Source organism: Fringilla coelebs (genome assembly GCF_963513975.1).
Source record: "Fringilla coelebs genome assembly, chromosome: 3".
Lineage (NCBI taxonomy): Eukaryota > Metazoa > Chordata > Aves > Passeriformes > Fringillidae > Fringilla > Fringilla coelebs.
This window is the reverse complement of record NC_140030.1, coordinates 105,302,607-105,319,376: the sequence shown is the minus strand read 5'-3', so window position 1 is coordinate 105,319,376 and position 16,770 is coordinate 105,302,607. Positions and strand designations below refer to the sequence as shown.

Genomic DNA, 16,770 nt, shown 5'->3' with positions numbered 1-16,770 from the left:
ACAAAGCCACAGCTGGGCAAGGACAGCAGTGATTCAGGCATTGTGGCCTGAACTTGTTGCAACCTGAACCCAGAGGCATGGAGTAGTCACAAGTCAGTCTGAAGTCAAACCAGCAGGTGTTTGGGTTGCTTTAATGAGTTGGTGTCAAACAGGGCAGTAGTGGTGCACTACACAGCACTATGGGTGTTAAACTGTGACCCCAGCACTGGAGGGACATGTGGAGCAGCATGACCCTGCTATGGAAGAGTGCCAGGGATGTGATCCATATTCACCCCCTGAGTAGCTAGCACACACAGAGCTGTATCTGCAGAGCCAAGAGCCAGCAGGCTCAGCTACCCAGCTGGCAGTGGCAGGTACAGCCCTCCCTATGCAGAGATAGAGGCTACAAATCCCTGGAGTGGCTTGGTTATGGGGCCTTTAGTTAGGTAAGAGGTGTGGTAGGAGGCTACAGTAAGCTCTGTGGCAAGGAAGTGGCTGATCCCAGGCTCTCCTGCTTGTGGCACAGTGTTTGGCATTGGTGCCTGCCCTGTGGCCAGCTGCTTTCACAGCCAGCCCCCCCTTCTTTAGGTGATACTGGGGAAGGGGATGGGCAGGCATTGGCCTCTCCCTCCCCCAGCTTTGGGCCCGGCAGACCCCTGCAGGAGAAAGACACACTCTGTCTTGACTAATCCTACTTTAGAGGGCAGGGTCAAGGAGGCCAGGCCCTTGCACACAGGGGAGGGGAGGGTTTACTTGGAAAGCCCTTGTTAAGCATGGAGCACAGCCGTGGAAGACTTATCCATGGTCATCTCACTAAAAGCACTATGCAGCACATGCAGGCTAGGTAGGTGCAAACACAAGGTCCTTTCTCCTGCCCTCCAACTCTTGTTCATTAGTCAGGGCTCCTCCTCAGAGCATCCTTCTATCCCTCTGAGGGAAAGGCCTTGTTTCTGCAGAGCTGAGCCCATCTGACTGGTGGTGAAATGCAGGTGAGGCCTCCTGCGATGGGAGCATATCCCTCCTTCCTTCCCTTGGTGCTTGCATCAATTTCGGGGCAGGTTGGGCGGGGGGATTGCTGTGGCAGAAGGCTCCACCCCCCAGATCTCACGGGCATACTCCGTGATGGTTCTGTCACTGGAGAACTTGCCCGAGCACGCAATGTTCCTGATGACTTTCCTTGTCCATTCACGGGGATCCTGGGAAGAGGAGAGGCAATGTCAGTACTCAGCTGCTCACCCAGCTTCGTCCTGGCTTGCAGGCTTGCAGGGCACTGGCTAGTTTAAAACCCCATGGTGTGGGGTTGCTGAAGCAGCCAAACCTACCTCAGCCTGCCCCAGGGCACCCACATGCCGTGGTGTCCATAAGAAGGGCTCCACTGGAGCACACTCATCCCAGTTACCCCCAGTGTTCCCACTCCGCAGTGGGCAAGTCTTACCATGAACAGCTGGTCCACTTGCCCTTGGCACTTAATGTAAGCCTCATAGTCTGCAAACACCTTAAACCTGAAACCCAAAGCAGAGTCTGGCTGGGGTTTGCCTTCTGGGCAGGACAGACATCTTCCCATGAGCAGGCAGGGCTCCCCCCTGCCCAGGGATGCTTCCCAGGACTCACCTGTCGTGGTACATGAGCATGTTCACAACATCCTTGAAGCAGCCGGGGTCTCGAGGGGAGAAGAAGCCGCTGGTGATCTGGTCGATGGCCTGGCGCAGCTCGGGCAGGCGCTCGTAGTACTCCCGGGCGTTGTACCTGTGCCAGCAGAGACAGCCTCTAGGCACTGCTGCTCCTCCTGGGCCCGTGTGTCTGGGGCAGGCAGGGCAGGCAAGGATGTGGGACAGCTCCTGAGTGAGGGGCCTTGCTCCCAGAGCTGTGCTCATCAGAGCACCCTGCTTGTGGCTCAGACCAGCAGCAGTGTCTGATGCACTTCGTGCCATGTCCCACTCACAGCCAGTGTGCTGAATCCTTGCAGCCCAAGGCAAAGACTGCCTCTAGCCCCCTGCTTTTTCCTGCTCCAGAGCTGCCCAGAGAGGAAGGTGGCCCAGAGAACATGGGTCTCCCCACCAGAGCTGAGCCCGCCTCCCCATCTGACAAGCCCTAGCATTCACCAACCCTTTCCGATCCAGGGCCTCCACGTCCTCCACCCGCATGCCAAATATGAAGAGATTTTCTTCGCCTGCTTCCTCAGCCATCTCCACGTTGGCCCCGTCCATGGTACCAATGGTGAGGGCCCCATTCACCATGAACTTCATGTTGCCAGTACCCGAGGCCTCCGTGCCAGCTGTGGAGATCTGCTGGGAGAGATCCGCTGCTGGGATCACTGCCAGGTGCAAGAGAAGTAGGAGTTAATCCGTGGCACATTGCAACTCCCCACAACCAGGACTGGCATTTGCCAGTGGCCCTTCTGACCCCACTCTCAGCCCAAACAGCACAACTCTGGGGCCAGGTTCAGCTTTGCCATGACCCCAAGCAGCTGCTGCCACTCCTGCATGAAGCTGGCTCCCTGCCTGGTGTGGAGCCTTCAGGCTCTTCCTAGGGGACAGCCAGCTGTCCTGCCACAGCTGCCTCTCAGGCCAGCCCGTTCCTGGGCTCAGCTGGGACATGCCCTGCTTCTGACAGGTGCTTACAGAAGACCAGACCTACCCTTTTCAGCCAAGGATACCCGGTAGTTCTCCAGGAAGATGACCTTGAGCTTGTCCCCCACATAGGGGTCGTTGTTGATTACCTCACCAATGGATGTGATGAGTTTGATGATCATCTTGGCCATGTGGTAGCCAGGGGCTGCCTGAAGAAGAGCAGTCCAGAAATGGGGAAGGCTTTTAAGGAAGGGAGAGCATAAGAGATAACAGTGTGGGGTTCTCACTGCTGTGTGTCTGAGCCTCACCTCTGCTGTTCACATGGAATCACAGCATGGTTTGGGTTGGAAAGGACCTTTGAGAGATGTCCCTGCAATAAGCAGGGACATCTTCAACTAGACCAGGTTGCTGAGAGCCCCATCCAACCTATCTTGAATGTTTCCAGAGATGGAGCATGTATCACCTCAGAGCAACCTGTTCCAGTGGGTCACCACACTGATTGAAAAATTTTCCACCTCAGCTCTAATCTAAATTAACCCTTTTTCAATTTACAACCACTATCCCTTGTCCTATCACAATGGTCCTGCTAAAACATTTTTCCCCATCTTTCTTAAAAAGCCAACTTCAAGCACTTAAAGGCTACAATAAAGTTTCCCCAGAGCCTGAACAATTCTAATTCTCCCGGCCATGAATTAGGAAAAACACCCTATTGGGAGGAGAAGTGAGCCATGGGGTAATAGTGATGGAGCCTTGCTCAGTCCAGCTCATGGAGGTGTTCCCTGCTGCTGGCTAATCTACAGCAGGCCCAGCAAAGCCACAGCAAGGGGACAGGACCTTCCCCATCCACCCCCTGAGCCACGCATGCATCGAGTCTGGAATGCAGCTTACCTTTCCTCCAATCATAATGGTCCTGGGCACAAAGGATTTGGATGGATTACATCTGATGCCTGAAAGAGCAGGGATCTTTCTTCAAAATTTTTTCAAATTTGAAAGCTCAAATTTGATCTTAAAAAAAAAAATTAAAAATCTTCAGAACTGAAGATAAACTGGGCAGAGTTTACTGCCTGATCAGAGGTGGGCTGGGATCTCAGCCCATATCACAAGGACCCATCAACCTTGTAGGACCCTGATGCCCAACCAGACATCTGCTGGAGCTGTAGTGGGCAAAAAAGTGGCCACAGAATCCTTGGGGATTCAGATCCTTGGAGAACTCCTCAAGCCAGAGCAATGCAGAACTCCAGTGACTTGCCTAGCTTTGGGAATGGGCAGGGGCCCCAAGTACAAAATAGGAAATGGGGTCTTAACTTGCACCAGGTCAGTCTCAACAGCTGTAGAGCAGGTGTGGAGGTTACCCGGGCTGGAGATTTGGGCAGTGAGCTTTTCCCCAGAGCTCTGTAAGAGCCTTCAGACACTCTGTCTTCCCTCCTGGAGAGAAGCCCTGGCAGTGAGAGGCTGGGGGACTTACGGTTGTAGAGGGTGATGGCGTGCAGGCAGTTTAGCAGCTGCCGCTTGTACTCATGGATTCGCTTCACCTGGACATCAAACATGGACATAGGGTTGATCTTCACCTTGTACTGCTCCTCCAGGTAGGCTGCAAACTTCAGCTTGTTCTCCTGGCAGAAAAATTTGAGGAACAGGCATGAGTTGCCAGGGCTTGCATCAGAAATGAGCATTTGCTGCTGGGATGTTCCTGGCAGCATGTGCTTTTAGCCTTCTTCCCCCAAGCCACCTTCAGTGCAGGTTACCTGCTTGACTTTTGCCACATCCCTGATAAAAGTCTCATTATCGATGAACTCCAGTAGCTTCTTCAGCTGGCTCAGATCTGTGATAAAGCCTTCCCCAATTTTCTAAAACAACAAATCAGGAATGTCATGAGACACTTCACCCAGTCCACAACTGCCCTTTCCCAGCAGAAGTGCCACAGTCCCCTTGGGAACTGGAAGAGGCAGTGTGGCCAGGAAAAGAGGCACAGTTTCTTACTGTGAGATTATTTCTCTGCATCAAAAAGAAGCCCAATGGAAACAGGGCACTTACAAAAATTCAGACAAACCCCCTTTTTCTCCTGGAGTTTTAGCAGGAAGAGGGAGAATCTTCATGTCCTGCCCATTCATTTCTCCAGCTGCCAGGAGGCCATGACACATGGCAGCTGGAGAAATGAATGGGCAGGACATGAAGATTCATTTAACTACAGGATGATATTCAGTCATGGCATGTTGCAGTATGATGTAAAAACCTGCCCTAAAGGGTCTGGGAAATACAAGGGACGGAACTGGAGCTGGGCCTCCATGGCAGGAGCTCCTTTGTGCCTATGAAGCTGAACAGTTGTCCAGACACCCTATGGTTGTGCCTGTGTGCAGTCCCCACAAGGGCAGGGACCAGATCCAGATTTCTGCAGCTTTTTTTGGGCAAGTTTTAATCATGAGCTTTAGAGCCCAGCCAATCTCACACCTACATGTGCCACAGCATGGTCCTTGCAGGCTGTCCCCACAGAGCTGCCAGGTGTCACCTTCAGGGCTGACCCGACCACAAGAATAGGTGACCAAAGGGATCACACTCAGCTCCTCACCTCACATGATCACCACTCACCTCAGCAATAATGTCAGCCAATCCTGGGTTGCACAGCAGGAGCCAGCGCCTCGGCGTGATCCCGTTGGTCTTGTTCTGAAACTTTTCTGGCTCCAGCTCATAGAAATCCTTGAACCTGGAACACCACGGAGCTCTGAGCCACCCACCACCACCTGAGCTACAGCTGGGCCCCCTCAATGTGTGCTCCTGACTCAGGGCAGGCTCTATCAATCTCCCTGTAACAGCTGCGAACTCTGCTGCCTCTCACCCCCTTCCTCAGCTGTACTGCCAAGAGTTTCACCAGCTCCAAAGGGAGAGAGTCTCCCCAGCAAGGCAACCAAAGCAGACTTGGACACCCAGCTGCCCCAGCTAACCCTTCCCAGCTGGCAGGCAAAGCCCAGTGAGGGGAGAGGGTGCATCCTGGGTGTGTCCCAACTCACACCGAGTTCTTCACGATGTCGGAGTGGATGCGGGCCACGCCGTTGACGGCGTGGGAGCCAATGACGCAGAGATGAGCCATGTTGATCCTCTTGCAGTCTCCCTCCTCAATCACCGACATCCTCCGCAGGCGGTCGATGTCCCCTGGGTACAAAGCTGCCACACGCTGCCGGCAGGGAGAGGGACATGAGTGACACAGCCACAGGACCTGGGAGCATTCCCATCCTAAAGGCGGTCACACCAAGGTCCCCAGAGTTCCCGCAGCCTGGCACCAGTCCCTTACATCGAGGTGCATTTGGTTGAGGGCGTAAATGATCTCCAGGTGCCGCGGCAGCAGCTTCTCAAACATGGAGACGGGCCAGCGCTCCAGGGCTTCAGGCAGCACAGTGTGGTTGGTGTAGGCACAGGTCCTTTTTGTGATCTCCCAGGCCTGCATTACAGACAGCAGGTTAATGCACATGCACCCAGGCCAGGCGGGAAAAGGAAATCCCACAGGTCCTTCCCCTGCAAGGTTCAGCATGGTCCTCCCAGCTCTGCTCACCTTGTCCCAGTCCACCTTCTCCACATCCACCAGGATTCGCATGAGCTCTGGTATGGACAGGGCAGGGTGGGTGTCATTTAGCTGAATAGCCACCTGCAACACAGACTTGCTGGTCTCAGTTCTGGCAGTGACAGGATTGTGACAGTGCCCTGCATGCATGGGGTAAGGGTCAGCCCCAAGGCTCTTCTCATGACTCACAACCCAGAAACAGACAGACCTCTCAGTAATGGAGCTATTTGAACTTTTCAAGTTTTGCTCCAAATTACAAATTTTTCCCTGGGAAAATAAGCCCAGAGATCATCTGTTTTACAACCCAAATTGCCAGGGTGTTTGTATAAATGCCCCATTTAGTCCTGAGCGTCCTGCTCTCCCCCATGAGAGGCAGGTCTGGCTGAAATTTCCCCAGCGCCTCTGCCCACAGACCTACCTTGTCTGGGAAGGTTTCAAAGCACGTTCTCACGGGGTCTCTGCAGCCGAATTTGGAGGACTTGAAGCGGCGGATGATGTCCTGGAGGGTGGCAGCCACCACAAAGTACTCCTGCTTCAGCCGCAGCTCCTTGCCTTCAAAGAACTGCGAGTGGGGACACCACATCCATCAGAGCTGCAGCTGCCATCCCCACCTGGCAGCCTGGAGATGCTCCTCTCCACCCCGAGGGGATTTCCAACAGGCTTCACACATTTGGCTTCTCACCAGGGCAAATGTGGATGTTTCTGATCTGTCTCTGATGTGGACAGCAGCTGTAGGGACTAACAAGGAGCTTGGCATCCCCAACAGTTGCTTCCAGAGAGAGCAACTGAGAGAGACAGACTGCCCCATCCATGCATCTCCTACAGAGCCAGGACAGTTCCCTCCCTCATGGCAAAATCCTTTGTAGGGCTTTTTGACAAAGGATTTTGGGCTTTCTGCAATAGCCAGGAGTGTCTCTGGACACACCAGCTGCCTCACACACACCGTGCTTTCTGCTGGTCTATTTTAAAACACCAGCAGGTATGATAGGGTGTGGGGCAAAGTGCAGGGGATCTGCTTTTCCAGAGCAGATGCCAATCCATGACTAGATATGAGGGCTCTTCCCCCTTGGACCCAGAGCCCAGTGAGTGCTTGGCCTGGGACTGCGCTTGCAGTGAGAAATCCCTTGAACTGGGGATGGAAATGAGTCCCCACTATGTAAACCGGCAACTGCCTTGAAGTTGAAGGAGTAATATCTTCCCCTCCCTGCATCATGGAACAGAGCAGCTACACCATATGGGCCAGACTCTTAGCTGCCAATCAGCCAGCAAAGACCCTCTGGAGCCAGCAGAGCCATACCTGTTCATTGGGAATTATAGGAACAACCTATACTATATTAAAGCAGAGCAACAAGCATCAGATGGCCATGACCTCCCAGTGTTTGCAAACAAGGAGATACAACTGCAGGAAGGATGATTCTGAGCAACAGGGAAGAGAGGCAAGCAAGTCACTCACGTTATCATTCGGGTACAGGACTCTGGATATGTTTTCTGCCAGGTTTCTGTCCAACACTGCCTCGATGTAGTCACCCATATTGACTGCAGGGAGAGAAACACACACAGCACTGCAGCAGCTGTAGAGAATCAGGCAGATCCCTGACACCACACTTTTCCCTCTTCTCTTGCAGAGAGGTTTTGTAACAGGAATATTCAGGCTGGTATTGATGGAACAGGATGGGAATGTACATGTGTGAAAGGCACTAGAGTGGCAGGAGGACACAGGTGGGTGTCCTGGTGTCTGAGGGCTCTGGAAGCAGCTGGGGAGTAGTGTGATCCATGGATGTGCACACAGTGCTGTGGTTTGGAGATAGCTATGAAATAAACACAAAGCAGGCCAGACGTGAAGTGCTGCGCCAGGTGCCATGCACAGAGGGACAACTGTGTCCCAGCCTGGCCAGAGGAGAGGCAGTGGAGGGACAGCACTTACACTCCTGGAGATTGAAGTCGTTTGGAGCCTTGGCAGACCAGAGTCTCATGGTGTTCACAGTGTTGTTCTTGTATCCAGGCACTGGGGTGTCGTAAGGCATGGCAAGGACAACCTGAAAAGGACAGTGTTTTCCCCTGGTTACAGCACAGTGACCTAGAGAATGTGGGACAGCAGCTGAAACCTCTGCAAGAAGAATCCAGAAGACAAAGACCAGTCCTGGTTGTGGAACAATCTCTCCTCACTAAAATATACCTGCTGAGCTTCACAGACTTCTCTGCTATCATGGGCACCTCCACCACCTACTGGGAAAGCATTCATAGGAGAACTGGAGCTGTCTGGAGCTTTACTGACCAACTTGACTTTCAATTCCATCAATGACATGCAAAAGAGAGTTGCAAGAAATATGCTGACCTTCCTGTACCAACTGGGAGAGCACTGAAAGTACCCTCAGCTGCCCACTGGGATTCTGTCTGTGCTGGGGTAAAGCCAGGGCAGCTTGGACTTTTATGTTTCCATCTGGGATTAACTCCACAGCCTGAATCTTGCCCATTAGCCTTCCTCAACCTGCCAGGACCAAACCCTACAACTGCAGCACCATTTCCAGAGCCATCCACCCAATATTCAGGGTTTGTTAAACCTGCCTGGATAGCTCCACTGAGATCTCCAGCACCTGAACTGAACATGAGTGTGAAACTCCTTGTGCAGTTTGCAGATGGAGGTTTAAGCTTCAGGAGGTTGCACACTTGGCTACAGGGAGTAACCCTGGACCTCCCAGTTCATACAGCAGGGAAAACCTGGGCAGATCAGCATGTGGGTCATGAACAGCCTCTTCATGCTGGCATGGGCAACAGCTCCCCTCTGGGGACAATCAGCAAGAGCTCAGGCTCTCCAAGCTGCTGTTACCAGCTCCGAACATGGAAACAGGCAGAGAGCCTGCCCAGGGACTGGGGCACACATCACATGAACTCAGCCATGCTATATTTGGAGACTGCATCTTTGGCTTTTTTGAACCTAACTTGTTTCCTTAGCAGCACTATCTGAAAACTCACCTCCTTGTAGGAAGCAGTGTTTGGAATCCCTGAAAGCTCAGACTACCAGCAGGATCAGAAGAGAGACATGTTGAAATGCAATGGCACTTGGTCCCCAAATGGATGCCTGCTGCACCTGGGGGCCAGAGGGCTCTGGCACAGTGCTCCCAAGATGTTCACTGGCTGGGGCTGTGGTGCTGAACCCCTGCACTGTTAACATGGCAATGACCTAGGTCACTTCACAGCCTCTGACAACCAGAAATAAAATGGTTTATTTCTCCTCTGAGAGGCCCAGGTGACTGTAACTGAGCTTCAGCTCCTGTACTGGCCTCTGTAGCTGTGAGCTCCTTGGATAAACTGAGCTGGTTCATCGGGCTGAGAGACCACTGAACATTATGGGAACAAGGTTAGGTCATCTCCCTGAATCACAGAGAAATTAATTGTCCTTCCTTCCTCCACCCTGAGCAGTGCTTACAGAGGAGAGGCTGAAGCATCTTTGATACTTTTAATAAACCTGTGCCTTTGTTAGCAGCAAAATGGGAATGCACCTATGACGCAGTAGCCTGAACAAGCACGAGCTCCTGAAGTACAGCACTACCTCCTCAACTGTGGGAGAGGCTGAAAGAGTGTTTGTGCTCCATGATGCCACAAAACAAGGCTTCCAGGCATACTGGAGACTGGGATCCACACCTCCAGCCTCCCCTGACAGCACTCTGCCCATTGGGCTGTTCTGGGAAAGAGGAATTTGCTCTCACGACAAGAGTTAAACACCCATGGCATTGCTTCATAACTGTAAGGGTAGCAGAGGGAATTTGGCCAGTCTGGGAGGGAAGCAAAGCCTGAAGACCTCAGGCAGCTCAGGGTTACCCTGTCTGGCCGTCCCCAGCCCAGCAGGGGGAGGCTGATGGTGGTACCTGGGTGTCGATCCACTTGACGCCCTCGGGAGTGTGCTCCACGCGGCCGTAGAAGTGCACCGGGAGCATGTACTCGGGGCGAGCCTTCTCCCAGGGGTTGCCGTAGCGCAGCCAGTCATCCGCCTCCTCCACCTGCAAGGGGCACACCACGGGGTCAAGGAGAGCCTTGTGGCTCCACCAGAAGGCTGAACGTGGCTCTTCACAGGGAGACGGGTTTAAAAGCAAAGCTTCAGCAAGCTGGCTTTAAAAATGGATATGCAGAGGCCTCTAGAGGATAGCCGGGCTTTCCAAAGCTTGGATGACTGCATCTCAACTGGTATAAATAAATCAGCCTCTATGGATCTTTGTTAAGGTTTAACCCATGCAAACTGCACAGACCACTGCTCTCAGTCTCTCTCCAGGCCTTTACAACCAGTTTGAGTGTGGATACTGTGGAATATGTGGGACATTCCTGGCCACAAGCCACACCCTGTAAGCCAGGTCTTTTAACTACTCTGCCCTGTGCCAGAGGGGGTTTCTCCCCCCAGCTCACAACTGCGGCAATGGGAGCAAAGTGAATCCATCAGAGCCACCTAGGCTGCTGTTATCCAGAGATGCTTTGTGCCTCCAGGCATTTCTCTGCCGTGGGGGGAGGGACTTAAAGGAAGGGGGAGATAGTGGGACAAGGAGGGGCAAGGCAGGGGGGAGGGCCACAGCCCAGCATGCCACCACCCCTGTTCTTTTTTAAGAAACATGAAGTCAAATACAGGGGAAGCTTTCCCCTCCCTGTTTTCACCATTTATGGGGCCTGGCATTGCAGCTTCTTTGTGGAGAAGCAGGAAAAAACAACTTTCAAACCTCTCATGGTCCCTGACTTACAGAGTGGTATTTTAAGGGGAAAAAGATACTTTATACTCCAAAGCAAGATGAGTCTCCTAATGAAAACCTTTTCCAGACACATACTAAGGAAAACTACCAGCTGAGGCAGTTTTTTAGCCTATTTTCACTGGAAAATAGTATGATCAGTAATGCTACAGGAAAATTCCTGTTTAATCCCTGTCTGCCACTGACCAGAGAACCCACAGGAGCAGCAACCACCCCAGACACCTGCCTATGTTCCACAATGATCAAACAGGTCCTTTGCCAGACACATTCCTGAGGTACTTAGGCACATCTCCATTGTTAGTCTGACTGCTTTGCTGACTCACTGCCAAGTTGGACGGGACTCTGGGGCTGTTGCAGCTGCACTGTGGAGACCCAGACAGGCAGACCTCTGGTCTCAACCATGCCCTGTGGCTCAGCTCCCACATCATCCTGCCCAGTGATGGACTCAAATGCCCAGTTTAAGAGCAGCTCAAGGCACTGCAGTGCCTTTTACATCCAGGCCTTGTCCACAGCATGAAAGAGAGGGAGAAAGAGGGACCTGAGTTTTCCGAGTACCTGCCAGCCATCAACAATCTTCTGGTTGAAGATCCCAAACTCGTAGCGGATGCCGTAACCATATGCTGCCAGCCCCAGTGTGGCCATGGAGTCCAGGAAACAGGCTGTAAGGATGAAGGAAACAGGTGTATGAGTCCAGGAAACAGGCTGTAGGAGCAGAGCATGGACACTCTGCAAGGAACCTCACTCCTGGCTTGCTGCACGTGCCTACAGCCTGCTGTGTGTGGAGATGAGGAGCTGCCACAGCGTGCTGCTGGAAATGTTTATTACTCAGAGGAAACCCATGTGCAGAAGGGAGACAAGGAGACAGTCTGCAGCAGGACTCTATGCATGTCCTGCTGAGCAACCACAAACTCCCAAGATTTCTGGGGACAAGGACAGATCACCAAAACCCCAAATCCAGCTTTGTTGCACAGCTCTTCTTAACTTGCCTTGCTCTAAGCCTGTCTGCCCAGTAAAGCAGAGCTTCTGCTCCTGACCTGCTGCACCAACTACTTAACTATTATTACTTCCAAAGGAAACCCTTCCAGCCCTCAATCCAGACAGTTCTGGTAAAGATCAGCCCCAGCATTTACTCTGTGCTGGTGAGCTCTCATCTCCAGCTGTCCCACGGGATGGGCAGACTAAAATAGCAGCTAACAATCTGCCTGTGTGAGAGCTGTTGAGTGCCTCTGAGAAGTGTGAGATTTCACGGGGAGGTGAGGAGAAAGGCTCCAGACAGCCTCTTCCAGCCACAGCCCTGCCTGCTGCACTGCAGAACACACACCTACAGCTCTGGGCTGCTCTCACTGGGGAGGGGGTGGAGGCAGGAGGGTCCCACACTGCTGAATGCCAGTGGGGCAGATGCCAGTGGTGAGGGTGTGACAGCCACGCCACCCTTGGTCGCTATGCACTCTGCATGAGGAGGGAACTCCCCTCCCTCTGTATTACCTGCCAGGCGGCCCAGGCCTCCATTTCCCAGTCCAGCATCTTCTTCAATTTCTTCCAGCTCCTCCAAGTCCAAACCCAGCTATTGGGGAAGAACCACAGCAGAACATGTCACCAAACAAACCCCATGTCCTGAGCTGCTCTCCAAGGAGGACAAACACATCCCAAAACCACCCACACCGAGGGAAATTAAACCCACAAGATCTCTGCATCCCTCCCCACAAAGCATCTCACTAGCACCTAGTCCTTGGGCAGCCCAACTGATTGGAACACAATTTAGCCCATCACTAGATGTTGCTTTCCCATTAAGGTTTCCTTAGAGAGTTCAGACAAAACTCTTATGCCCTAGCAGCCCTTCACGTCAGGATGCCCTTTGACCGAACTTGACATTGGAGACAATATGGGGGGAATGGTCAAGCCAGTGTGCAAGGGATCCCCGAGTCCTGCCTGGGCAGGGGAGGTCATCCCTCTGCTCGTGCATTGAGTCCTTGAGGAAGGGCATGGCCACGCTGGCAGCAGTGACTGCAGCATTCACCATCACTCCCTGTGCTTCCCACATCCTGCCCAGCCTGCCACTGAGCTCCTTGGCTGCAGTCCTTGGCTGGAAGTGGTTGCCTGCATCTCTTGAGCCATTTGTTCTATGGTCTGGGGGCCCCTGCCAGATGAAGGCTAAGGCTGCCAGCAGCAAGGACTCTCCAGGAGCCCAGGGGTGCAGACTGTCAGGGGGCAGCAGCAGCTCACCCTGGTGCTGGGGGGGACAGCACGGTGTCAAGCCAATACAGCTGCTCTCCAGACTGTTTTCCCAGCACTTCAATGGTCTGCAACCACATGATGGGAAAGCCTCACGCACAGAGTGATGGGGACACAGACACCGAGATGAATTCTCTCAGTGACAGAGCCATGCTGGATATGAGACCTTCGAAGCAACCTGGCCACGGGCCATGATGAGCTCCACAGGCTGGAGGCTACAGCAAGGGAAGCCTTGGCATGTCGGGCCAAATCTGCACTTGGAAAGTGTCTTGCAAAGGAACCTAGAGGATGCTCCTGAAAAAAGCCAGCCTGCTCTCTGAGGCACAATACCTCAGAGAGGAAACAGGTGCCTCCCTGGAAATCCCATCCGAACTCTTGGCAGGGAAAGTGCTTGCCAGGATGTTTCAGCAGCAACTGTAGCACCTCATTTAGAGAGACAGTGAAGGGCCCAACTTCTGCTACAAAGTGTAACATGGATCAATCTGACAGGGCAGAGGGAGGGGAGAGGGGAAGCTGGGAGAAATAAAGGGTTTGGGTGAGAAAGACAAAAATCTCATTCTGTCAAAAAAGATCACTGTGCTGTTGCAGATGTGTCTGCAAATAACCATATAAGTAAGTAACAATGGCCTCACGTTGGTGATTGCCTTGGTGATGTGTTTTTTTCAAGATGGAAATCATCTGAGGACATTTTATTTCTAGCAAATTATTTCCCTCCTTTCTCCTTTCCCACCAGTTTACTTCTACCTGCCAGCGCTACTGCTGTGCCTTGTGTACCTCAATGTATGGACTGTAATTTGTTTTGCTGCTCTAGTCCCAGTCTCTCCCATTACACTACATCTGTGATAACCATCATCTCTCCCACTAATGGAAAGCTCTTTGCAGCCTGTGACTCTTATGCCATTTAGGATACTGGGTGTTGTTTTCAGTATACACTTTTGGGTTCTCCCATTCACTACAGAGTGTTTTGGAAAAATGTACTCCAACTCCAAGGAACCCCAAGGCCCCCCCATTGTCTTCTCCAGGAAATGAAAAACACTAAGAAAGAGCCAAGCTTCATTTTGTGTAGTCCAAATAACAACCTTCTCAGGTGAAGCCCTGAGAAATAAAGATACTCAGCCATCTGTATGGAAAAGTTTAGCCTCAGGGGGACCCTGGTATCCCCAAGACTTTACCTGGTAAATGGCTTCATCACAAGCATTCTGCAGGCCCAGGTTCACCATGGTGTTCTGCAGAGTGCGACCCATGTAGAACTCCAGGGACAGGTAGTAAATGCGCTGGGGAGGCAAAGAGAGACACTTACACACAGCACAGCACTTTGCTTTCACTGAAGCTGCTTCAAATCAAGAGCAGACCCAAGCATTTTCCAGAGTAGGGATGTCTTCCCAGACTGGCTTTTGGCGCCTGCTCCTGAACACCACGCACCAGAGCTGTTTGTCAGAAGAATTTCATGCGGGACGCCGGCCAAGCCTCCACCACGCATCTCCCTGCCAACAGCCTTCTATAGAAAAATCTCGCTGCCTGTTAAGTGTTTCCCTAATTAACTCAGGGCAACTATTATCTAGGATGCTGAATGATATATTTATACACTGTCAGGCTCAGCTGAGGTGATGTTTACGCTGGGTTTTTAAAGTTTTCCTAGGCTGAGCTGATCCAGTCTCCCAAAAGCCAGAGCAAGCCCCCCTGCCTCATGCAGGCTGGCTGGGCTGAGGGCCAGCACCTTCCTGTGAGTGATTTTCCAGCACTCCCATCTCATGGGTCCTCCTGCTCACCCCACACTGAGTTTCACTCCCGTTTCACCCTGTTGAACAAGTAAATTGTCCCATAGGTGGCAGGGCTCCTGGCACAAATGAACAGTGACCTTCCAAGTTTGAGAGGAGCTGTGTCTGTGCTGCAAATGCTAATGAAAGTCTTTTTGTGGGATGAGAAGCAGGCTGTGCAAACTTTTGCCCTCACTCAGATTCATCACTATGGATATTTTTATAAATAAACCAGAATTCTTAATGGAGTAATTACCTGACGTCAAATTGCGCTTTCCTTTGAATCTCTTCCCACTGTAGCATGGATCTTTCCCTGCTAAGCAGCAGCATTCCCCACTCTGCCACCTTTGCTGGGAGTCTGAAAGGGTCAGTCTGTTCCTTGGGGCTCATTAGAAAGACTGAAATCATTGCACACAAATGCTCTGCTCCTTTCAGTCTCCCACAGGGGCACATATCTAGTGAAAATCTAAGTGCAGAGGACAGTAAGCAAACTCACTCCAGGCTCCTCTCAGCCTTTATGGGATCTGTGCAATCCCTTGTGTTGGTGCTGCAATACAGATCAGGGCACATTTGTGTCAGCTGGGACAAAAGGGAGAGTCCCATGCAGCCATACTGTCGTGAAAGTGCACTTTGTTTCTTGTGTCAAGGCAATATTCATCATCTTGGGAAAAGAGCTGACTCAGGGAGGTGGCTGCCTGCCTGCACCCTGGGTATGTACATGCCTTTCTCTGTGCACACCTGCTCTGGCTCTCCAGTCAACTGCTGGATTGGGTGTTAATTCAAAAGGATTAAGTCTGAATTATGTCTTGCACCCCCCAACAACTCCAGCATCACTGTTCTGACTTGGCAAGTGGGGAGGAACCCCGGGGTTTGCTGACCTGGGAGAGCTTATCTGGTTTTCACAAGGCAAGAAACTCCTCTCCAGCCTCAAAGCTGAGCTGCCTGCATGCTCTGCAGGAGTGAAGTCAGGACACAGCTGTGCTGTGCCATGGAGGTGATGATGCCCATAGGGGACACCACCGCAGCAGTGTGAGTGCAGGACGTGACTGTGGTGGAGCTTGCAGAGGAGCTAGCAGCAGCAAGGCCCATGCAAGGACCTTCTCAGAGTGGGACCACAGGGGACATGGCTGTGACAAGGTGCAGGGGGACACAGTTATGAGGGTGTCTGAGCGAGGACAATGCTGCAGCAAGGTTCAGTGGAACAGGACTGCAGAAAAGTTTATGGAGACACAGTCATGGCAAACTGCATAAGGGACACGGCTCTGGTGATTTCTGTGGGGACACAGGCATGGCAAGATGTGTGTGAGGGACACAGATGAGGCAAGGCTCATGGGGACACAGCCATGCTGAGGTGTGTACAAGGGACACGGCCATGGGGACACAGCAACAGCAGGGTGTGTGTGAGGGATACAGGTGTCATGATACCCGCAGGGAAGAAATCACAGTGGGATGCGTGAAGGGCACGGCCATGGCAAGGCGCCCCACAGCCAGGTGCCCGCAAGGGACAAGTCCCAGGGGTCACACCCACAGTGACACCTGCCAGGTAGACACGGAAACACCCTTGTGAAGGCACAGCCGCCCAGCCCCCGTCCCTCGTCCCGCCGGGGCTCACCTTCGGGTCCCGCTCGTAGTAGTGCTGCTGGGTGCGGATCCAGCGGCCCACCAGGTGGTCGCGCACCGTGTGGGCCAGCGCGAAGTAGTAGTCGCGGGGGGTGGCGACGTTGCGGTCCTTGACGAGGGTGAAGTGGAGGTGGCGATTGAAGCTCTTGCGCACCTCAGCCACGTCCCCCAGCCCCGCGATGCCCCGCACGCTGATCTGCTTCCGACGGTCCCCGTCGCTCAGCGGCGCCGCCATCCCGCCGCCGCCGCCGCCCCGCCGGCTCCGCCACTGCCTCCACCGCAGCCGGGCTGGGGCAGGGCTGGGACCGCCGCGCCTGCGCCTCCTCCGC

At 52.9% G+C, this 16,770-nt stretch overlaps 1 protein-coding gene across 1 annotated transcript; it reads right to left on the bottom strand.

Moving 5' to 3' along the window:
- Positions 1-104: 104 nt before the first annotated feature.
- Positions 105-16,753, bottom strand: PYGB (glycogen phosphorylase B). Its single transcript, XM_084203381.1, has 20 exons — positions 16,434-16,753; positions 14,237-14,338; positions 12,318-12,396; positions 11,388-11,491; positions 9,969-10,100; positions 8,027-8,138; positions 7,556-7,638; positions 6,521-6,664; positions 6,094-6,186; positions 5,836-5,982; positions 5,555-5,718; positions 5,136-5,250; positions 4,295-4,396; positions 4,015-4,162; positions 3,438-3,496; positions 2,617-2,758; positions 2,086-2,293; positions 1,591-1,725; positions 1,415-1,481; positions 105-1,175 (listed from the first exon to the last, which is right to left on the bottom strand). Exons 1-20 carry the CDS (start codon positions 16,674-16,676, stop codon positions 1,023-1,025), a joined length of 2,532 nt encoding a protein of 843 aa, XP_084059507.1. The 5' UTR covers positions 16,677-16,753; the 3' UTR covers positions 105-1,022.
- Positions 16,754-16,770: the final 17 nt, after the last annotated feature.